Raw genomic sequence first — 24933 nt, forward strand, 5'->3', positions numbered from 1 at the left:
ACTCCCACTTTCTGAAATTCTTTCCAATTATAGAACTCTTTATGGTTACAACTGAAAGTACTTAAGAAATCATATCCAACACCTTTGCTTCATCAATTAGGAAACACGTTCAGATAAATTAAGCAACAAATGTAGGATCAGGTAGCCAGTTTACTGCCAGAGCTGCAACAGGAATCCATGTATCCCGACTACAAATTCAGGGCCTTTTTACCATACCACACTTTTTCCTTATCCTATAGTTTCACTTGCCTCAATGCAGGGTTGGTGAAAATGGTTAATAGATATTGGCTCTCTTAGACTTCAACAACATATCTCAAAAGGCAGCTTTCATGTGACAAACAGAAGGCTCGAATAAGCAGAGAGCTTTGCATGTTCTACAGTCTTGTATGAGAAATTTACAATTAAGCTGGATTACTAGAGATTTATTCAGAAAAGAAATCGGCTTCCTTGTTAATTTGTGGACTCTGTAGATTCAGTCTGTGGTACACCAACATTTATACAATACTGGGAACAAATTTTCAATTTGAGCAAATATATTTTGCAGATTGAGGATGCTTACCTTTTTAAACATGATTTAAAAGATTTTTAAAAACCATATTTTTATAGAAATAGCTCTAAATTAGATTATATAATTTACTGCCTTCTTGAACATCATCCTGAACATCATATAGCCCTTTATTGGTAACTCACATTCACCATTGTAAACATAATCATTGATGTCTATAGCCTTGAGAGCTGTCAGTGTGATGGAGTTTAGATCCTACTCTAAATAACCCCCAAAGAGCCTTCTGACTCTCTTTTCCCTTGCCTTCAGATTAATTAGCTTTCACTTCTGTTGGCTTTCAGTATGTTGATCTAGTTCAGCCCACCCTGCCCCTTTTGCTTTCTAGTTTTCATGTGCAATGAGGCTTTGAAGTCTCAGGAGCCAGGCTCCTGCACATGGATAGAGGAAACTGACCTTTGGTTAGTGTAAGAAGTTGAGGTTCCCCTGTAGATAAAGCATCAAGTGAGTTGTAATGTATGACCTTGGTCATCTCTTGTGTCTAAGTTCATGAGAATGGGTTTATATGAGCAACTTTTGCATTTCTGCATAAACGAGGTATTACTGTCATTCATATCTGTAGTGATTATGTAAAACATTGAATAGCCACCCAAACTATCAACCTAAAATTCAATAAAGCATATTTTGTTATAGTTACTTGTGATTATCTAAACATACATATCTGTCATGTATGTAACTTTTCTTTCATAATCTATCCTTTCTAAGAGCTTATTTGTGGTCTGTTGTTAAAATTCCAGTGATGATAAGCTATCAACATATATTTGACCAAAGTTGAAGTTAATAAAAGCAAGCATATACATTATGGCAAAGGGTATTTCCTCACAAGTTTGTTATAAGTATCAAGTCCTTATAATAAGGACCATTTCTGGACCATTTCTTGAGAAGAAGTTCTGAAATTTTAAAATCTCATGATATCCCCAAAATATTTATGAATCATAAAAGTATATTGTAGCAACTATACAGCATTGGTTAATTGAAAGGACTTATAAGATTCTATGGGGTATATTCTCATAAGGCTTTAATAATGGCTCAAGGTATGGTACAGCAGGAGAGAGATCACTCACAAGGCCATTTTTAGTTGCACAGGACACATTTGTCTTCTAATTGTGAACCACCAAGATATGTGCAAGATAACCTTGGTATTGGGAGCTAAGGCTCATGTGTACAGAAGATCTTTGATATCCCACTGGTCATGTAGCTGAAACTAGACTATGTAATCAATTAGTCAGGTGCAATCAGCCTATATGTTTTCCAAAAACAGTTCAGGACAAGCTACTACAGTGTGCCTCCAAGCGAATTTGAGACATTAAATAGCACTTCATAAAGCTACTACATTTCATCCCAGACTTGACCAAGGAGACCAAACTCCCAGGCATTCCTGAAGTTAAGGAGACAGACTCACGGCAAGTTAATCCTATTTATTCTATATTTCCTAAGTGTATTTTTATTATCAGCTTGATAAATATCATTTTTTTATTTCACGGAATAACTGCCACAATGGTAATGACAGTGAGTCACACTACTACTTATTGTAAATCTGTTTTTTTGTCAAGCCCTGAGCAAAGCACTCATTTATAACTTATAACTTGAGATTGGTGTTATTTTTTCAGTTTTATAGATGAATAAGTGACGCTTAGGTTTTTGTTTTCTTCACATGGCTATTTGTTCTGACAACCCTTTTTCTTTCTAACTAGTGCACACTAACAAGCTTGGGATATCAATAAGATTAAATTGATTACTCAAAACAACCACAAGGCTCCCCCCATCAATGCCATAATGTCTTTATTCCTTTTCTGACTAACCTTGTTCCCACAAGAAATCCAATAACTCCAGGGTTGCACAATAGGTCTAGAGGAGAGGCCCTGACTCTTGAATTGAAGAAGAGCTATGGAATGCTAAGTTCATTTGTAGAAAGTCCTCATTCTCTGTTCTTGATGTTCTTGCTACTGTTTGCTACTGTTTCTGGTGTATAGTCTTATATCAAAAATAGGGCACCTATGGCCAGGTGCTGTGGTTCATGCCTGTAATCCCAGCACTTTGGGAGGCCAAGGTGGGAAGATGGCTTGAGCCCAGAGTTTGAGACCAGCCTGGGCAACATGGAAAAACCCCGTCTATGCAAAAAAAAAAAAAAAAAAAAAAGAAAAAGAAAAAAGAAAAAAGAGAAGTCAAGTGTGGTGGCACACACCTGTAGTCCCAGCTACTCAGGAGACTAAGGTGGAAGGGTCGCTTTAGCCCAGGAGGCAGAGGTTGCAGTGAGCCAAGATCGCATCACTGCACTCTAGCCTGGGCTACAGAGCGAAACTCTGTCTCAAAAGTGAATAAATAAGTAAGTAAATAAATAAATAAATAAATAAACTAAGGCATCCAAACCACAAACTCACACACCCACCAGAAATATGCCTGCCTTCTGACCTTGAAGAACATCCGTCATGTTCAGTCTTACAATAGAGCTCTTTGTGTATCTCTTTTATTATATCTTTGTTACTACCTCTTGCACTGAAGAACCTTGAGGGCAGAGGTCATCTGCTACTCATCTTTGTGACTTGTTGCATCCACTTATTTTATTTATTTTTATTATTTTCTTTTGAAGAGAAAGCATGGATGAGAGCTTATTTATTTTGAAATTATGAAAAAGTGGTTACATTTTTTTGAATAATATACTTATTTTGTGTGTGTGTATGTGTAAATATGCCTTAGGTTTGAAATATTCAATTTAATAAGAGTATTTCCTAACCGAATCTGAAGAAAAAAGGTTTAGGTTTTTCTTTATTTCCTTTAATGGGAAAACTGCATGTTTTAAATAACACCTTAGTATTGTGTTCTCAAGGCACATTTACATTCTGTATACTTGTCACATCATATAATCCTTGATTAAGGCATGCACATGATTCCTGATAGCTGTAATTTAACTCACACAATTTAAGGAGAAAGAGGCAATTAAGGAAGTGATCACTCAATTTAAGGAAGTGATCGACTTTAGTTTCAAACATCATGGCTTTAGTTAAACATCCTAACGCAAGCCCTTGCAGCCTGGAAATTGCCCCATGTTTTTAGAGGAGATAATCTGATTTCATCCTATAGATCAAAGCTGCCACCTTCTCCCTTATTTTGTTTTCGCATTTTAAAAAATTCTAATTTTAGGGGCACATGTTCTCAGGATCTCCTGAGGGCTGTGTCATGGGCAAAAAAGAAAATAATCTAGTTCTGGTATCATCATTTAGGGTCCATTAGGTTTCCAAATACTTTGATGAGCACTGGCAAATTCTCTGCCACTACTTCCTGTTCCCTAATAAATGGCAGACATAACTAATCTATAATAGTATCTTTCCTACAGGTCAGATTCTTACTTTAAGTGATATCTTCTAATGGACTGGATTTGGCAAGTGAGATAAAATCTACTTGCCAGCTGAATCCATGTAGAGTTCTTAGTATTATATTACCTTGCCGCCCAGTACAAGAAATACATAGAATATGATCATGGAATGCTTGGTAATTTGATTAGACTTGGATTAGAAGCTTTGTGTCCTGCTGTATTACCTTCCAGTTGCTTATTCTTCTAAATTAGACTGCTTTCTGGTTACTGGAGTCAGTGGCTTGCTTTGACTCACCTTTTTGAGTTGGATAGCATATAAGAAAGTAATTGTCTCTTAGAAGCATTTAGCTTTTTTCTCTTAAAAGTTCAAAATACATTAATGTTGATTGATTTATCTTCAGAAAAACTGATTTGAAACCCAGGGATATCTTAGACCACATTAACATATATATTGTCTTTAAAACAAGGAAGCCAATAATCCTGACCAGTTTTGCACTTGTCAGACCAAACACAAAGTATTGCGCTCAGCATAGGTCACTGTATTTTGAGAGGAAGATGATGCAGACTCAAATCCATTTTCTATGGCAAACAGATGAAGAAGCAAGACATGTTTATTCTGGAAAGGAGAAGTCCCACGGGAAACCATTTACTGTCTTTCTTCATGTATTAGTTGGCCTGTTATATGGAGGAGACTTATGCGTTAATTCAGAGGGTATAAATAAGACTAATGGCTAGGAAGTTGTTAAATCAGTAAAATATCTCTTGAAAAAGGGTACTATAGTCAAATATCACAAATGCATGTATCATGTTCCTTTTCAGATTTACAAATACATGCATGCATAATGATGTTTCAGTCAACAACAGACTGCATATACAATGATGGTCCCATAAGATTAGGAGCTGAAAAGTTTCTATTGCCTAGTGACATCATAGCATCACAGTGTTAACACATTACTCACATATTTGTGGCAATATTGGAGTAAACAAACCTACTGCACTGCTAGTCATATAACAGTATAGTACATACAATTATATATATTGTATGTATATATATTTATTGTCATTTTGGAGTAAACTCCTTCTACTTATGAAAAAAATTAACTATAAAATAGCCTCAAACGAGTTCTTCTGGAGGTAATACAGAAGAAAGCATTGTTATAATAGCAGATGACAGCTCCATGCATGTTATTGTCCCTGAAGACCTTCAAGTGGGATAAGATGTGGATGTGGAAGACAGTGATATTGATGATCCTGACCCTGTGGAGGCCTAGGCTAATGTGTGTGCTTGTATCTTAATTTTTAACAAAAAAGTTAAATTTTAACAAAAAAAGTTAAATTTTTAATTAATTAATTTTAATTTTTAACAAAAATTAACTTTTTTTTAACAAAAAAGTTTCAAAAGTAAAAAATACAATAAAATTTTTAAATAGGAAAAAGGCTTATAGAATAAGGATATATATAAAGAAAATATTTTTGTACAGCTGTACAATGTGTTTGTATTTTAAGCTGTGTTATTACTAAAGAGTCAAAAAGTTAAAAAATTAAAAAGTATGAAGTAAAAACATTATAGTAAGCCAAGGTTAATTTATTACTGAAGAAGGAGAAACATTTTCCTTCTTTTTATTTTCATTTAATTTTATTTTTTATTTTTTAATTTAATTTAATTTTAATTTTTTTGAGATGAGGTCTCACTGTGTTGCCCAGGCTGGTCTCGAACTCCTGGGCTCAAGCAATGCTCCCACCTCAGCCTCCCAAAGTGCTGGGATTACAGGCATGAGTTACTGCTCCCAGCCAAAATATTTTTTTTAAGAAATATATTTTTATACATTTAATGTAGCCTAAGTCGACAGTGTTGATAAAGTCTACAGTAGTCTACGGTAATGTCCTAGGCCTTCACATTCACTCACCACTCACTCAGGCCAACTTTCAATCCTGTAAGCTCCATTTATGATAAGTGCCCTGCAAACTCCTTTTATGGTAGGTGCCCTATACAGTACCATTTCTTATCTTTTATATCATATTATTCCTGTATCTTTTCAATGTTTAGATATACAAATACTTACCATTGTTATAATTGCCTATAGTATTCAGTATAGTAACAAACTGAACAGATTTATAGCCTAGGACCAATAGGCTATATCATATAGCCTAGGTGACTAGTAGGCTATGCCATCTAGGTTTGTGAAAATACACTCCATCCTGTTTGCACAATGATGAAATAGCCTAACAACGTATTTCTCAGAATGGATCCACATTGTTAAGTGATGCATGACTGTTTATACTAAATATATATTAAGGGCCCTAAAAAGTCATTCAGTGAAAGATCTCTTTAAATTTGTTAACCCTAGCATTCCATAAATACTTCACTCAGAATGTTTCCAAGGAACTCTCATTAGGGTAGTGATTCTCAAACTGTGGTAATGGGAGCAGCAGCAGCAGCATTTCCTGGAAACTGGTTAGAAATGTAATTTTATAGCCCTACCTCAGATCTATGGCATCAGAAACTCTGGGGTGGGGCCCAGCAGTCTGTGTGATAATCAGTCCTTCAGGGATTCTGATGCGGCTAAAAGGCAAGAAGTGTTAGAAAATTTTACTGTTATTCTCCAACTTAACAGTAACCTTTTGCTTTCCTTCATTACACTTAACCACAATTTGTATTTTTTAAAGTTTGTTCTAATGATATTCTATGAATCTGTGAATTCATATTCCATAATCATAATCTATTCTCTGAATTTCCTTCCTTCTGTACCTCATAAAGGGTCATAAAGGGAACCCTTTATGAGGTACAGAAGGAAATACTCATTGAAGGCCTATCATGGTTTTCACCCTGGTATAAGTGTCATCTAGCTGGTATCAATTTGGATACTTTAAAGAATCCTAAATAATGAGTCCATATATTCTATAAAGTAAAATACTCATTTCTATAACAAAGCAAAACTTTAATCCATTGCTGGCTGTCATTGTCATTTTTAAAAGAGCACATAAAAAGTTTTTCATTTCCTTCAAAATGTTTTTCAGAAAATGTAGACTTTTTTAGCATCTTGAAAGATCTGTAATGTGCCTTTTCTTATGTCAGAATTCTATAAATTAGGAAATGTTCTAATCTCTTGCATTAACAGAGATGAAATTCTGGTGGCATTATATTTGTCTCTCCAAACAGGCAACATTCTTTTAGAAAAATGTAATTGAAATTGAACTTAAAATGTATTTGTATTTAAAAATAAAACATCTTATTTTTTATTTTTTATATTTTATTATTATTAAAATAAAAGCATCTTTTTTACATGGTTTCATAAATGTATTTTGAATATTTATATGAAATGCCTCTGTAAATCATGCAGAAGAATTTTCTTTTTCTAAAGGACAGTGAAATGAGGTTGAATGTGTTAAAGCATCACACTATATTTAACTCAAGTACATTTAGAACAAAATTATTATTAGGATTTCCATAGAATGAATCATGGCCAAATTTAACTTCTCATAATTTTTTTTAACCTATTCTTTTCATACAAGTTAGAGCTCTCTGGGTTTATATTACTAGGTCAACTGAAGTGTTATTTATTTTTAGGTAGAGGGACAAAGACTGATAATCTAGAGACTGGATTTGATTTGGCTGCTGCTGTCTGTCAGCAGAATGCCTTGGGGTATCTACTTACAGTAATGAGTATAAGTAGTGCTATCATTATTAGTATATTTAAACACCCATGGTTTGCAGGAATGTGCTGAAGTCTGAATATAACATAGTTAATTATGTCACTGTCCCTGCCCAGGGCAACTGCTATTGAAAGGACATACTCACATCATGAGGAAGATAGCAGATACAGTGGTTTGGAGCTAAGTGTTACTTCATTGCTGACTCACGGAAAGAGGTTTAGGATGTTGGCTATGTTTTCTAAAGAGCATCTAGCAGTTTTCATCTGGTATATCAACTTGCCACATAGGTTTTTTATACTTATATTTCTTTTTAGTTTTCCTCACGGGAGAAAAAGCCAATTCCGTATTAAAACGCTACCCAAGAGCTAATGGGTTTTTTGAAGAAATAAGACAGGGCAACATTGAGCGTGAGTGCAAAGAAGAATTCTGTACATTTGAAGAAGCAAGAGAAGCTTTTGAAAATAATGAAAAAACTGTAAGTATGTTGGCAATTAAAAAGTTGCACAGATTTGCCTACCTTTTTGATGTATATTTGAAATCTGCATCCCTGAATTATGTACATTGCTAGCAATTAAAAATTCCTTTGTTAGGAACTCGGAAAATGGCATCTAACTAGTGATATTCTGTGGGTTGGAGAGCTAGGTTCACTTCCCCTTGTGCTGGACTGTCTTTGAGAGCCCCGTTCCTATAGGACTCTGCTGAGCGAGGATTTATCATCTTGGCGAGTAGGAAGGATTTGATTTGCACAAAGCTTTGTTCTAGAAGGTTATAGATAATATCACTTTGCCTAATTACAGAGAAAGTGTGGAGGAAGCTAATGGATGGTGATAGTGTTTTAAAAGGTTTTACTTCTCGTACAAAAGAAAAGACATCCAGACATACCTTCCCACTCCGCGAGAATACTCCTCTTTACTTCTCTTTACTCTAGACTACATGCTCTTCAAGGAGAGCAGGAATGGGACAGCACAAGGCAGGGGTGAAAAGTCTATAGAACTGCTCCACAGCTGGAAATTGTTACCAGAGGTAGCCATTGTATAAAGATTCAGTCCTGGGCAGCAGGAAAATAACCCTAGATGCTAAACAAGTGGTGTCACTTATGCTAAAAAGATACTAAATATACCTTAAGAGCAGCAGATGCAAAAGTTTTAAAGAAAGGGGTAAGAGGAAGAAGCCACATCTTAGTCAAATCACAGGGTTAGAAATAGGGAAAAGAATATATCATCCATAATACCATCATGCAATCACAAAGCACGGTTGACCTTTTATTTTCTTTCCAGCTTTTTCCCTTTGCATCCGCTTAGTCATTGTTGGTTTTATTTTATTTTATTCATTTTACTTTTTAAAAATAGTATATGTTCATTGTAGAGAAATTTAAAAATGTAGTAACATAAAATCACTTGAGTTTTTAGCACCACCAGTTTTATAATTTTGGTATATCTCATTCTGGCCTATTTTTACTACATAGATACTTCATAAATAAGAAAAATAGGATTGTAGTAGAAATAGTGTTTTGCACCATAAAGTTTTTAATAAAAACTGGCTGAAGTTACTATAAACCATAAACAAAACGTGGTTTTTGATATTGTGTTTTATCAAATAATAGAAATTATAGATATTCTACTATGGTTTTCACAAGGCTAATGGCTTTTTACCCTACTTTATCATTCTCCTTTAAAGAAATCGTAAGAACTTGTTTGGGATTTGTTGTTCTAAAAGTACTTTATACAAGTGAATAATATTCTTTTATAAAAAAAAATTCATTGAGTTATGTTTGACATATAAAAAGCTGTACTTATTTAATGTATACGTTTCTATGAGTTTGGGGATAGGTATACACCTATGAAACAACCATCACCATCAAGGCCACAAACATATCCATCACCTCCCAAAGTTTCCTCTCACCCCTTTATTATTGTTGTAGTTGTGTTCTGTGAGTATGGTAAGAGGACTTAACATATGATCTACCTTCTTAGCAAAATTTAAGTATATAATACAACATTGTTAGCTGTAGATACCATGCTGTATAGCAGATCTCCAGAATTCATTTATCTTGCATAACTGAAAGTTTATACTGTTTGCTACTTCTCATTTCTTTCTCCCCAAGCCCCTGGCAACCACCATTCTCCTCTTTGCTTCTATTAGTTCACCTTTTTTAGATTCCATATATAAGTGAGATCCTGTGGTATTTGTCTTTCTATGCCTGGCTTATTTCACTTAATATAATGTCCTCCAGGTCTATTAATGTTGTCACAAATTACAGGATTTCCTTCTTTTATAAGGCTGAATAATATTTCATTGTGTGTTGTATTAGTCTGTTTTCATGCTGCTGATAAAAGACATACCCAAGACTGGAAAAAAAGGATTAATTGGACTTACAGTTCCGCATGGCTGGGGAGGCCTCAGAATCATGGCAGGAGGTGAAAGGCACTTCTTACATGGTGGTGGCAAGAGAAAATGAGGAAGAAGCAAAAGCGGAAACCCTCGATAAACCCATCACATCTCATGATACTTATTCACTATCATGAGAACAGCACGGGAAAGACTGGCCCCCATGATTCAATTACCTCCCCCTGGGTCTCTACCACAACATGTGGGAATTCTGGGAGATACAATTCAAGTTGAGATTTGGGTGGGGACACAGCCAAACCATATCATTTTGCCCCGGCCCCTCCAAATCTCACGTCCTCATATTTCAAAATGAATCATGCCTTCCCAACAGTCCCCCAGAGTCTTAACTCATTTTGGCATTAACGCAAAAGTCCACAGTCCAAAATCTAATCTGAGACAAGGCATGTCCCTTCCGCCTATGAGTGTATAAAATCAAAAGCAAGATAGTTATTTCCTAGATACAATGGGGGTACAGGTGTTGGGTTAATACAGACCTTCCAAATGGGAGAAATTGGCCAAAACAAAGGGTATACAGGCCCTTTGCAAATCCAAAATCCATCAGGGCAGTCAAATCTTAAAACTCCAAAATTATGTCCTTTGACTCCATGCCTCATGTCCAGGTCACACTGATGCAAGAGGTGGGTTCCCATGGTCTTGAGCAACTCTGCCCCTGTGGCTTTGCAGGGTACAGCCTCGCTCCTGGTTGCTTTCACAGGCTGGCATTGAGTGCCTATGGCTTCTCTAGGCACACGGTGCAAGCTTTCAGTGGATCTACCATTCTGGGATCTGGAGGATGGTGGCCCTCTTCTCACAGCTCCACTATATAGTACCCCAGTAGGGACTCTGTGTGGGGGCTCTGACCCCACATTTCTCTTCTGCACTGTGATAGCAGAGGTTCTCCATGAGAGCCCTGTCCCTGCAGCAAACTTCTTCCTGGACATCTGGGTGTTTCCACACATCCTCTGAAATCTAGGCAGGGATTCCCAAACCTCAGTTCTTGACTTCTGTGCACCTGCAGGCTCAACACCACATGGAAGCTGCCAAAGTTTGGGGCTGGCACCCTCTGAAACCATGGGCCAAGCTGTACCTTAGCCCCTTTTAGCAATGGCTGGAGTGGCTGGGATGCAGGGCACCAAGTCCCTAGGCTGCACACAGCATGGGGACCCTGGGCCTGGCCCAGGAAACCATCTTTTCCTTCTGGACTTCCAAATCTGTGATAGGGGTGGGTAGGGGCTGCCTTGAAAACCCATGACGTGCCCTGGAGACATTTTTCTCATTGTCTTGGGGATTAACATTCGGCTCCTTGTTATGCAAATTTCTGAAGCCAGCTTGAGTTTTTTCCTCAGAAAATGGGTTTTTCTTTTTTACTACATCATCAGGCTGCAAATTTTCCAAACTTTTATGCTCTGTTTTCCTTTTAAAATGGAATACTTTTAACAGAACCCAAGTCACCTCTTGGATGCTTTGCTGCCTAGAAATTTCTCCCGCCAGATACCCTAAATCATCTTTCTCAAGTTCAAAGTTCCACAAATCTCTAGGGCGGGGCAAAATGCCACCAGTCTCTTTGCTAAAACATAGCAAGAGTCACCTTTGCTCCAGTTCCCAACAAGTTCCTCCTCTCCATCTGAGACCACCTCAGCCTGGACCTTATTGTTCATATCACTATGAGCATTTTTGTCAAAGCCATTCAGCAAGTCTCTAGGAAGTTCCAAACTTTCCCACATTTTTCTGTCTTCTTCTGAGCCCTCCAAACTGTCCCAACCTCTGCCTGTTACCCAGTTCCAAAGTCATTTCCACATTTTCAGGTATCTTCAGCAGTGCCCCACTCTACTGGTACCAATTTATTGTATTAGTCGTTTTTACACTGCTGACATGCCTGAGACTGGGAAGAAAAAGAGATTTAATTGGACTTACAGTTCCTCATGGCTGGCAAGGCCTTAGAATCAGGCAGGAGGCTAAAGGCACTTCTTACATGGTGGCAGCAAGACAAAATGAGGAAGAAACAAAAGTGGAAACCCCTGATAAACCCATCAGATTTCATGAGATTTATTCACTATCATAAGAATAGCACAGGAAAGACTGGCCCCCATGATTCAATTACCTCCCCCAGGCCCCTCCCACAGCACGTGGGAATTCTGGGAGATACAATTCAAGATTTGGGTGGGGAAACCGCCAAACTATATCATGTGTATATACCACATTTTCTTTATACAGTGATCTGTCAGTGGACATTTGGTTACTTTTAGTTAGGAGTAATATTTAGAAACTGAGATCTGGGAACTAGAATATGCTCATTGCTACCAGAATGTTGTTACTTCTGGATCTTTCAGCAATAGAGCTAGGAAAAAAAAAATCACACATATGTATACAAGCATACAAATTCTATATATGTCTATATGTAGAAATGTAAACATATAAACATATAGACATGTATACATGTAGACATATATGTGAAATAACTAATTCATTATGCTGATCTCCAATTCCAATCCAATCCCTCAGGGCTCTTCCAGCCATTCTACTTTTGTAGAGATGTAAAAATTCCTTATAGATGTTCTTCCACAATGAGAATTCCAGCACCCAAAAACATCAATATATTAATAACTCATTTGCTTAGTTGTATAATACACAATGGTTTTGGAATTGTAATATCTATACTGTAATGTGGAGAGGGAAAACATATTCATTCATGCATGCATGCATGCATTTTTTTAACATCTTATTTGGAAATAATTATAGATTCACAAAAAATTGCAAAGATAATACATTGAGGTCCCATGCAGCCTTTACTCAGTTTCCCCCAATGGTTACATCTTACATAACTGTAAGATCAAAACTAGGAAACTGACATTGGTACAATCTGTATGTATAGTTCTGTGTCATTTTATCACTTGTATAGATTTGTGTAACCATCACTGCAATCAAGTAGCAGATATATTCCATTACCACAAAGTTTTCCCTCATACTACCCTTTAATAGTCACACCTACTATCTTCCACAACCACCCCTAACCCTTAGCAATCACTAATCTGTTTCCATCTCTATAATTCTGCCATTGCAAGAATGTTATATAAATGGAATAATATAATGTGGAACCTTTTGATATTGGCTTTTTAGAGTCAGCATAATGCTCTTGAGATTAATCCAAGTTACATATATCAATAGTTCATTCATTTTTGTTTATGAGTAATATTCCATGGTATTGATACACCATCGTTTGTTGAACCATTTGCTTATTGAGAGACGTGTGTTCTTTCTAGTTCGTGGCTTTTACAAATAAAGCTGTTATGAACATTGCATAGGTTTTTGTATTGACATAAATTTTCATTTCTGTGGGATAAGTCACTGGGAGTACAATTCTTGGGTTGCATGGTATATGTGTAGTTTTTTAAGACACTGACAAACTAATTTGTCATTGTATAAATTACCATCTTATAGTCTCACCAACAGTGTTTGAGAGATCCAGTTTCTTTACATACTCATGAGCACTTGGTATTGTTACTGTGTTTTATTTTAGCCATTCTGCTAGGTGTGTAGTGATAACTTCTTGTGATTTTAATTTGCACTTCCTTAATGGCTCATGATATTGAACATCTTTTTATGTGCCTATTTTCTATTTATGTTTCTTTGGTGAAATCTCTCTTCATGTCATTAGCTTACTTTCTGATGGGATGTTTTATTTTATTTTACTATTGAGCTTTGAGAGTTCTTTATTATCCTAGGTTTGGATCTGTTTTCAGATATATGGTTTCTAGGCTATTTGAATTTTATGTATTAATTGTATATTCTACTACTCTCGTATTGATTAAGTTTTATCATTGATTCTCAGGGTGAACAATGTTTTTTTGTTGTTGTTGTTTGTTTTTGGAGACAGATTCTCGCTCTGTTGCCCAGGCTGGAGTGAAGTGGTGCAATCTCGGCTCATGGCAACCTTTGCCTCCCAGGTTCAAGTGATTCTTGTGCCTCAGCCTCCTAAGTAGCTGGGACTACAGGTGCATGCCACCATGTCCGGCTTTATATACATATATATATATGTGTGTGTGTGTATGTGTATATATATATATATATATATATATATATATATATATATATATATATTTAGTAGAGATGGGATCTCACCATGTTGCCCAGGCTGGTCTCGAAATCCTGAACTCAGGCAATCCACCCACCTCAGCCTCCCAAAGTGCTAGGATTATAGGCATGAGCCACCACACCTGGCCATCATGGTGAACAATGTTTTTTTTTTTTTTTGAGATGGAGTCTCGCTCTGTCGCCCAGGCTGGAGTGCAGTGGCGCAATCTCAGCTCACTGCAAGCTCCGCCTCCCGGGTTCACGCCATTCTCCTGCCTCAGCCTCCCAAGTAGCTGGGACTACAGACGCCCGCCACCACGCCCGGCTAATTTTTTGTATTTTTAGTAGAGACGGGCTTTCACCCTGTTAGCCAGGATGGTCTCGATCTGACCTTGTGATCCGCCCGCCTCGGCCTCCCAAAGTGCTGGGATTACAGGCGTGAGCCACTGCACCCGGACCGTGAACAATGTTTTTAATGCCTACATTTCTGGCCTTTTATCCATCTCAGTGCTTCTATATATCATTTCCCACCCACAGAGACAGGATGCTGCATGTCAGCAATCTTTGAAGCAAGTAGAAGAAATTCCTTCAACTGTGAGAGAATTGCTTGAGAAATTTTCTGTAATTCCGGCATCACCTTTTCCTTCCTATAGAATCATTCTCATCTTATTAGCCTACATGCCTCCAGAAAGAAAGAGAAAAAAGAAAACTCTCTTAATACATCCCCATCCAACAACTACTTCATTTCTTGAAACTCTGCCTACACTTGCTCCCCTGGTGATCTTTCCTCTTCTCATACTTCAAATGCTAATAACTTCCAAATTTATATTTGTAGTTCCTGGAGCGCTAAACTGAACTACAGACTTGTATGGCTAACTGCCTACTCAACATGTTATCTTAGAATCAAATATGGTTCTCAAAGTAAACAAATTTGCACCCCTTCCCCCAAATATCTACACTTACTACATCCTCTCTGATCTCAATAAGTAGTAACACCATCCATCATGTTTGCTGATCTCCAGGCTTTTTGCCATCTCTGACTCCTCTCTTTTTCATATCCCACACCCCATCTGCAATAGTTGGTTCTAATATGAAAATATACTCGGAATCTAGCCACCTTTCTACTTGTTATCACTTTACATCCAAGCCACCACAACCCTCTCATCTGTATGATTTTTTGGCCCCTGCCCCATAGTTGATTCTCAAAACAGCAGGTTAGAGTGATCCTTTAAAGTCTCTTACTTGCAAGGGCTCCCCATCTCCCTCAGTAAAGGCCAAAGTGCTCAGAATCACCCACCAGGTACTACACAATCAGTCCTCATCTATCTCCACCCCACAGCTTCACTCCATATATAGTTATTTCTTTACCACATCTCCTATGGCACCCCACCCCTTATTCACTTTGCTGTGGCTTTCTTGTACGTCCTCACATACACAGACAGCACGTGACCTGCCTCATGACTTTGGCACTTGCTCTCTCCTCTTCTAGATGGATATGTCTGAGTTCCTTCACCACTCTCAAGTCTTCACTCAAGTTCATTTTCTCAGAAAGCACTCTACCTTAAATTGCAACCGCTTGTCCCTTCTGTGACTTTCTTTTTTTCAAGCCCTGACATCATTTGACAACTATTTGTTTTTTTTTTAATTGTTACCTCCCCCGCCCCATCAGGACTGTTAGCTCCATGAGAGCAACATTTCTCATCTGTTTTGTTCATAGCTATGGTCCCTAGCATATAAAGCAGTGCTGGCACATAATAGAAGCCAAATAAGTATTTGATGGATGAATGAAGGAATGGATTGGCAAATCACAAAGTAAATTTAGTTTATGAGAGGAACCGATTTAAACCCAAGTTGGCTGATAGATAATAGACTTTAAAATGGTTTTTATTATGTTGTTGTTATATTTCCTTCTTTGTGCTTTAAAGTTTGTCATCTGAGTTTGTTCATGCCATTAAAACAATCCCATTTAGGATAAGGTGTGCCAGCCTTTGATCTAGCAAATGTAAGTGAAGTGGCATTCTCATTTTTTGTCTGTTTCAGAACAATGTTTGTTATCTGTTAATCAGGATCTAGCATTGCCAGCAAAGTTTCATCTTAATCTTGGCAGTGAAGAAAATGATTGGATTTGAGATTTGCTTTCTACTTTTAGACTATCTTTACTATCTTTTTGTTTACTAAAATTTATCGCTCAGAATACTTTTACTCATACGTGTTTTCATCATTTCCAAACATGAAGTATGTGAATTTAGAAGTCTGCTTTCAGTAGAATGTTTATTGTTGGAATTATTTACCTAATTTGGAACACAAGTCTAATTATACAATGGGAGAAAACATATTGTACTTCACGGTCCTCATTTTCATCATGTAGAAAATGGGTCAGATTTATTCAGACATTATCTGCTGAATGCCTACTATGTAACAGACACAGTATATACAACAATGAATAGGCTGCTCCTCCCTCATGGCATTTGAGTTCTGATAGAAACAGCAGACATATGCACAAAGGCTTATATGAGCATGCTGTAAACCTTAAATATACACAATTTTTATTTGTCAGTTATACCTCAATAAAGTTGAGTTGTCATGCCAAAATCCTCTGCTTTGAGAATCAGATGGACCTTGATCTGGTGTCTGAGCTCTGCCATCTACTGACTGTATTGATTTGCGCAAACATTTCATCTTTTAGGCCTCAATTTTTGTATCTTTTAAAAGGAGGATATTGTACCTACAGTATGAGGTTTGAGGCTGTGCACTTAGCATAGTTTTTGGAACAGAGGAAACTTTCAATAAATATAATTTATTCTAGTTTTTAGGTGCTGAATTCTTGCCACTTTATTTAGGAATCATTATTTCACCACTATCACTTTTTCTCTCTTCTCTCTATGAGACTATGAGGGTTCTCTACATTTTGGAGCTGTTAATCTTGCACTGACATTGAGAAAATAGTAGTAATTCTTTAAAACAATGATTATAGAACTTTTAATCGTATATAATTTCTAGTTTATTTTGCTTGACTTTCCACAGTGGTTGTCTTCAAAGTTAAGCGTGCATAGGAACAGTCTGGGTGCTTAGCAAACCTGCATAGTCCCACCTAGTGCCCAGATCTGGGTTTCTAATTCCATTCTATAGTGAAATAAAACAGGACTTTCTGGGGACATGGCTCATTATTGGGCTGGAGTGTGGAGAATACAAGATGAGCTGGAGAACATTGTGGTACCAGAAAGTAAGGAAGTGCGATAATCCAAAGAATGGGAGCATGTTAAAGGGACACAGAAGGTAACCTAAAGAAGCTCTCAGTGGCCAAAGCTGAACAATTTTAGCCACAAAATAAATGATGTAGTATTGGATTATAGCCCAAAACACAAAATAAATACACATGATTATATAATGATATAAATGCATGAATGAATGAAAAGGTGAAAAGAGAAAAATCCACACTATAGAATTCCAAATTATGTATGTAAATACTCCACCCCAGATGGTGGAGCTTAATTTTCTTCTTCCCTTGAGTGTGGCTTGAACTTAAAGACTAGCTTTCAAAGAACAGAGTATGGGAAGGATCAGCGGGTGGGGGGAGGTGGGGTAACTTTACAATGGAGAAACCTGTCAAACTACTTTGACCTGGTAATCAAAGTTACTAAGTCACACATATGATATACTGAGAAGAGACATCATTTATTTCCATCACCGCAAACTCATAACCCCAGTCTAACCATGAGAAACTTACAGAGAAATCCAAAAACCAAAAGACATTCTCCAAAATGTCTGACTACTATCAAAACAGTCAAGGTCATGAAAAAAAAAATTAGAAAAGACTAGGAAACTGTCACAGACCAGAGGAAACTAGAGACATGATTAGACGAAATGTCAATTAGATTCTGGAAAAAAAGGACATTAATGGGAAAACTAATATAATCTAAAAAAAGTGTTATATTTAGTTAATAGTAATGGACTAGGATTAATTCATTAATTATAACAAATTTACCATCCTAATGTAAGAAGCTCACATTAAGGGAAACTGGGTGAGGAGTACAGGAGAATGCTATGTATTATCTTTGCAATTTTTCTGTAAATTTAAAATTATTTCAAAATAAGAAAGTTCATTTTTAAAATGCACAGTCCAGGGGTCACAAGTCTCCTTGGGACCAGGGAACTTGCCTTATTTGGTAACACTTTATTAGATTCTAAAGAAAGCAGTTTAGCTAAAACCACTTAGAATACTCAGAGCTCTGCAGTGGGTGGTATTTCTAGGGATATGGATGACTCTTTTGTCTGGGTGCATCATCCCAAGTCTTTATCCCATTCTTGTGCACTCCATGTGCCATTCTGCCGCCAAGTTGCTGCTATATTTTAGAAACTGAGTTATTGATATCCAAGGATCTGAGATCTGAGTTCAGCAATCCCTTTTTAGATAATATCTCTCATTCCAAAGTGTCACCATTTAAATTTGTTTATGTAGAAATTATTGGGGAAGAAAGAGATATGCAGTCCCCCTTCACACTAGGATATGTTACAAAAACTACATTTGGAGATTGTGGAATTCAGAGCCCATGGCAGGAGGTGGCATGTAGACACTTGTGAGTTGGGATTAGTGATTACAAGAAATACTGTGTCTGAGGTATCTAAAAATTGATCACTAGGTCCTGGAGATTACTCATGGCACTTGCAGGCAGAAAGTCCGATTCTTTGGCACTGTTAGGGAAACTCTTATTTCACTTAGCCTCTCATGATCTGCTGATGGCACTAGAGCCAGATTCAGAATATTTTCCCCACCCCTAGTGACTAAAGAGTTGTTAGGGATGAGAGAATTCAGGAAAGAAGGGAGGTGGAAGTCCAGTCTGGGCAAGAAATATAGGAGGCAAACATGGGGCATTGCTGTGGCCTTCTTCTAGCCATACCTTATTCATTTCCATTGAGACCTTCTCCTGCCTTCCCTAGACGCATCCCAGACCCTCCTTGGGGAACCAAATATGAAGTTTCCCTTTAGGCACATGGGTGGTTTCCTGGAACTCCCAAAGGCTTCCTCGCTACTTCTTTTGGAACCTCTTGAAAATAAGTTAAATAGGGCCAAAATATGTCATTTTGTGCAACTGGTATTCTGAGCTACCTTCTGTAAAGATGAGGAAGGTCTGACTGTTGCAGGTCAGTAACATGTTGTTCCTTATATGATTCATTTAAAGTACGTTTTTATTGATTATATCATTGATATTGTTTTTAAGTTAGTGGTGAACTTTAGTCTCTGGCAGTTGGGCCCATTTGTAGATTATAAATTATTTGTAGTGTCAATTATTCATGTCAGGTTATGGTAGTAACTGAATTAGGAGAGTTTCAGCCTGTGTGATATTTATAAAGTAGTAGACTTCTTCAGTCAGGGCGGGGGGGGGGTGCTCTCCTGCCCATGCCAGCAGTATGTTAACCTTGACCTATAAAGTTACCTCAGCAAGTTTCCTCTCCCAGTACCAGTGCCAACCTTTTTCAGAACTATCCTCAGAGACTGGGTACCAGTGAGGCTGACAGATCTATTTGTTGTCACTTGTAGAATCATTTGCACCATGGATTCAATTTAACTTGTGGCCCTGTCACCTATCATGCTGCTGCTTTGGGATCCTTCACTGCTTAATAAGCAGTACTGTCATGGTTAGGAAATGGCTCATGTATCCATTCCAGAGCTGCAACCAGTCAATGGAATTGATGACAATAAAACACTGACATTCAAATTGGGATTTGAGTAGAACCCTAGGGCAGCAACTTTGCTTGGTAAATGTCTAAGGCATCTATTTTTCCATCTGAAAGATGATGTCAACATGTCTCCCATAGCATGCTGGGAAGAAGTTAGCTATGAATTCAGAGAATAAGGGGCTAGCTGTTACCTAAGGAATTATATTCTTTAGCCTAATACAGTAAACCTCTCCCTTTAAAAAAGGACAAGAAGCAGCAAAAACCACTCAACCAATGATGAGAGAGAGGTGTTGTGAAATGATATGATAGCCAGCAGAAAATACCATTTTTTTTTCTTTTTTGTTGGTTTCTATGGGAGGCTGAGGTGGGCAGATCACGTGAGGTCAGGAGTTCGAGACCAGCCTAGCCAACATGGTAAAACCCCATCTCTACTAAAAATACAAAAACAAATTAGCCAGGCCTGGTGGCATGTGCCTGTAGTCCCAGCTACTCGAGAGGGGGAAGCAGGAGAATCACTTGAACCCAGGAAGCGGAGGCTGCAGTGAGCCGAGATCGCACCACTGCACTCAGCCTGGGTGACAGAGCAAGACTCCATCTCAAATAAATAAATAAATTACTAAAAAGTATAAATAATTATGGGTAGTGAAAAAATATAGCTACTTTGATAAATGTATCCAGGCAACTAGATGACCAAACCAATTAAACATCATATTTCATTGATTCTCTAATCATTTATTCACATTTTAACTTCTCTGAAATTGAGGTGAAGTTTACATACTATGACATGGCATGGATTCGTTGAAAGCAGAATTTTTTCCTTTTTTTTTTTTTTTGGAGACACAGTTTCGCTCTTATTGCCCAGGCTGGAGTGCAATGCCATGATCTCAGCTGACTGCAACCTCTGCCTCCCAGGTTCAAGTAATTCTCCTGCCTCAGCCTCCCGAGTAGCTGGGATTGAAAGTGCCCACCACTACGACCAGCTAATTTTTGTATTTTTAGTAGAGACGAGGTTTCACAATGTTGGCCAAGCTGGTCTTGAACTCCTGACCTCTGGTGACCCACCCACTGCGGCCTCCCAAAGTGCTGGGATTACAGGCGTGAGCCACCATGCCCGGCCCTTTTCTCTTTTTTAATACATAAAAATGGTGTACTCTTCAATTCGTGCTATGTTATATTTGATAAAGTACAGCAACCAACCACCACTGCTACTCACGTCTCAGAGGTTCTGATCTGGATGGGGTGACTACTGTAATTCAATTATTGTTATAGTGGGTATCTGCTGATTTCCTTAATAACGGGGTTTCACTAGTTCCTTCTTCCAATGTTAGGGTACAGTCCCCCCTAGGGCAGGACATTTGATCATGACTCTCATGGTTGGTATATCAGTAACTATAGAAATAAGATTCAGTTTAGCCATTTCCAAAGTACAATAAAAGCAATTGCAAAAGAATGTGTAACTTTGCCATAGCCCTATGTTGTTAGCCCAAGTCTTGGGTACTGTCAAGCTGAAACAGGAAATCTGTCTCCTAGTGAACTACAACAACCAGTAGATCCAAAGAAGGCTCTGGTTTTCCTTGAACTGTATATTTTAGAGGGTCACACTAATGCTATAACTTAAAATGGCATTATTATTTAAATATTAAGATAGTATCCAATTCCAAAAGCTAATATTTGATACCAATCACTGCTCATCATGAATAGGCTAAAGGCTGCCTTTTCATTCCATCCCATTGTTGAAGAATGACTTATGGAATTGGTTCTAATCATCTTTTCATGGAGTCCACAAAAACCAAATAGGTCAAACTCTTCATTTCACAAATGAGGAAATAGCCCCAGAACTGTTGATTTGCCCATTTTCTCATTACAGCATACTGATGAAGCCCAAAATAGGAGCCAGGTCCCAGGTCGTCTATTTCCATCTTCCTCATTCCCTTCCTCCCCTCCTCCTCATTGAACACAGTGCCCTCCTAGTTTAATTAGTGATAGTTATGCCAGGGGCTTTACAATGAAACAATTTACCTTCAGGCTTCTTATGCCAGTCCTTATTGGGCCAGTAGTAAAGACACATGACATGGTACTTATTCAAGCTCAGATATGATAGAAACAGAAAAAGTGGTGGCTGGTACCTATTCTTAGTCTTAGCCTTTGTTTTAATTTCTACTGCTTTAAAATTCTTTTTTTTTGAGAGGGAGTCTCACTCACTCTGTTGCCCAGGCTGGAGTGCAATGGTGCAATGTCAGCTCACTGCAGCCTTCGCCTCCTGGATTTAAGTGATTCTTCTGCCTCAGCCTCCTGAGTAGCTGGGACTACATGTGCCTGCCACCATGCCTGGCTAATTTTTGTATTCTTGGTAGAGTCGGGGTTTCACCATGTTGGCCAGGCTGGTCTTGAACTCCTGACCTCAAGTGATCCGCCTGCCTTCACCTCCCAAAGTGCTCGGGTTACAGGCAGGAGCCACCGTGCCTGACCTCTACTAATTAAAAATTCTTTAGAACAATGTCCTTTGGGATAGACAAAGCAGGTGATATTCTTTCCATCTTTAGACCAGTATTTTAAGTGTCCAAAAGACCAGTGATACTTCCAATTTCTGTATGGAATTGGAACTTGGGGCTTTTGATTCTTAAGCCAGTTTTCATCAGCATCATACCATGTAGCTAACACACTTGCAGCCTAAGACAGAATGTCTTGAAGAGAAGAAAACCTAATAGAACCTACAATATAATTAGGCCGATTTGGGAGGAGTATAGGAGGAGGCTGATTTCCTGTTATCTGGGAAGTGGCAATCTGAACTTTTAAACAGACAATTTTGAACTTTTTTGGTTTGAGGCGGAGATCAAGTTCAAGGCAGCTACCTTTTCGTTAGAAGAAACTGATGAGGTTTCATTATAAGTCTAGAGTAATGTTTGAAAGGGTAGAAGAGATGATAAAGAAGTAGTTCTATCTAAAGTTATTGAAAATTTTCAATGCTACAGAGATTCATTTTTATTACTTTGAAAGACAGATTATAAAGATCCAGGAGGGTATTAAGTAAAATGGGATAAATTAATAAAAATTATAATTCCCTATTAACCTAGGTTTTATATTAGTTTTTCGTTAAAACTGTTGCATTCCACTTTGCTGTTTTCTATTTTATTTTATTATTGTTTTAAAATTGAGACAGGGTCTTGTTCTGTTGCCAAGGCTGGAGTGCAGCTGCGAACATGGCTCATTGCAGCCTCAACTTCCTGTGCCCAAGTGATCCTCCCATCTCAGCCTCCCAAGTAGGTGGGAACCACAGGTGCATGCCACCATGCCTGGCTAATTTTTAAAAAAAAATTATGTGCAGACAAGGTCCCACCATGTTGCCTAGGCTGGTCTCAAACTCCTGGACTCAAGTGATCCTCCTACCTTGGCCTCCCAAAGTGCTGGGATTTATAGGTGTGAGACACCATGCCCGGCCATCTATTTTAAAATATTTAAACTCAAGGCAAACTCTAGACAAAACAGAACTAAATCTGGAAGGAGCTATTATACCAGAAACAGAAGAGAATGTTACCAAAAATATCAAATTGATATTCTCAGAATTTAAGAAAACAATAGGTTTGTAAAATGAGAAGAAGCTATTACAGAGGGGACCAATTAGGGGATAAGAGAAAGTCCTTGGACATTAGAAATGTTACTGCAAAACTAAAAACTGGACACAGGTCAGACAGTGCAGAGTTCACTGGGTTGCACATGGAACATAGTACTCATTCTCCTCCCTGCCCACTTCCACTGAAAAGGAGTGCATCCCTCCCCAGATAATGGACCCAAATACCCACTTCCGGCCCTTTCCGCCATTAGCCATCCGCCTTCAGCCAGCCACTACTACCACAGCTCCCGCCTGCCTGCTCACCACACCCCAAGGTGCCTGCCATGGCCACCACCCCAGTGTTGCAGGTGCGTCAGAACTACCACCCCAACTGCGAGGGCGCTGTCAACAACCATGTCAACCTGGAGTTGCATGCTTCCTACGTGTACCTGTCCATGGCCTTCTACTTCGACCGGGACAATGCGGCCCTGGAGCACTTTAGCCGCTACTTCCTGCGCCAGTTGCACAAGAAGAGGGAGCACGTCCAGGAGCTGATGAGGCTGCAGAACCAGCACAGTGGCTGCATCTGCTTTCACGACATCAGGAAGCCAGAGCGTCAAGACTGGGAGAGCAGGCTCGAGGCCATGGAGTGCACCTTCCACCTGGAGAAGAGTGTCAACCAGAGCCTCCTGGAGCTGCACCAGCTGGCCACGGAGAAAGGTGACCCCCAGCTATGCGACTTCCTGGAGAGCCACTTCCTGAACCAGCAGGTCAAGGCCATCAAAAAGCTGGGTGACTACCTGAGCAACCTGTGCAAGACGTGAGCCCCAGAAGCAGGCCTGGCAGAGTACCTGTTTGACAAGCTCACCCTGGGCGGCAGCGAGGAAGACACCTGAGCCAAGATGGGCCCCACAGCCACGGTGTGCCTTCCCTGGGTCAGGCCACCAGGCGGGGGCGTGCATGTTGCCCTTTCAGAACGTTCTCTTCAGTTTTTTTCCTTTCAGTGTTACCATTATTGGCAATAAAGTTATCTGTTCTCAAAGCAATAAAGGTGTCCAGTTGATGCGTGCCTACAACACTCTCACCTTTTAGGAATCAGGGTACATCCCCATGCAGGCTTAAAGTAGGTATCCAGCAGTCTCTCCACCCAGTCCTGTCCCATCTGCATGCAGCTCAGGATCTGTGGGGGTGGAGGGGAAAGGTATTCTATGGGCCCCTGGAAAACACATTAGTCTTCCCCTTATAAACTCTGAGGGCATGTGGGATAGGGTGGGGTGAGGTGGGGTAGGGTGGGGTGAGATGGGTGGGGTGGATGGCGTCAGGTGGGGTGTGCAGTCTTGGGCCATGGTATATGTGGGTGCATGTACATGGTACAGTGTAAAACAATGGTATGGAATTCATCCTAGTGGCTGCCTCTGGGGAAGAAGTGAAGGGAGTGGGATTGGGCAGGGATTAAAATAAAGGGGGTCTTCAACTTTTCATGAACACTTTTTTTTAAAATAAGCAAATGATAACTTTTCTTGTTTCTAGACAGCAAGATGGGGGCTCTGGATGACAGCAAGGCAGAGTACCTCTTTGGCAAGCTCACCCAGAGTGACAGTGATAATGGGACTGAGCCTTAGGTTGGCTTCCCCACAAATATGGGGGTGATTTCCTGCATATTGCCCATACAAATCCTCTACTCCTGTTTTTATTCTTTCAATTGTGCCATTTCTT

General features: G+C 38.7%; 1 protein-coding gene and 1 pseudogene across 3 annotated transcripts in view; both read left to right on the forward strand.

Moving 5' to 3' along the window:
- Positions 1-24933, forward strand: part of PRRG1 (proline rich and Gla domain 1) — a 108132-nt gene that overhangs the window by 68811 nt on the left and 14388 nt on the right. For all 3 annotated transcript variants that reach the window (XM_003805973.4, XM_003805974.6, XM_008977292.4), the window contains exon 3: positions 7844-8004. In XM_003805973.4, the coding sequence (XP_003806021.1) occupies positions 7844-8004 (161 nt within the window). The remainder of the gene's footprint in view (positions 1-7843; positions 8005-24933) is intronic.
- Positions 19389-24329, forward strand: LOC112438405 (ferritin heavy chain-like; annotated as a pseudogene).

Source organism: Pan paniscus, chromosome X, assembly GCF_029289425.2.
Source record: "Pan paniscus chromosome X, NHGRI_mPanPan1-v2.0_pri, whole genome shotgun sequence".
Lineage (NCBI taxonomy): Eukaryota > Metazoa > Chordata > Mammalia > Primates > Hominidae > Pan > Pan paniscus.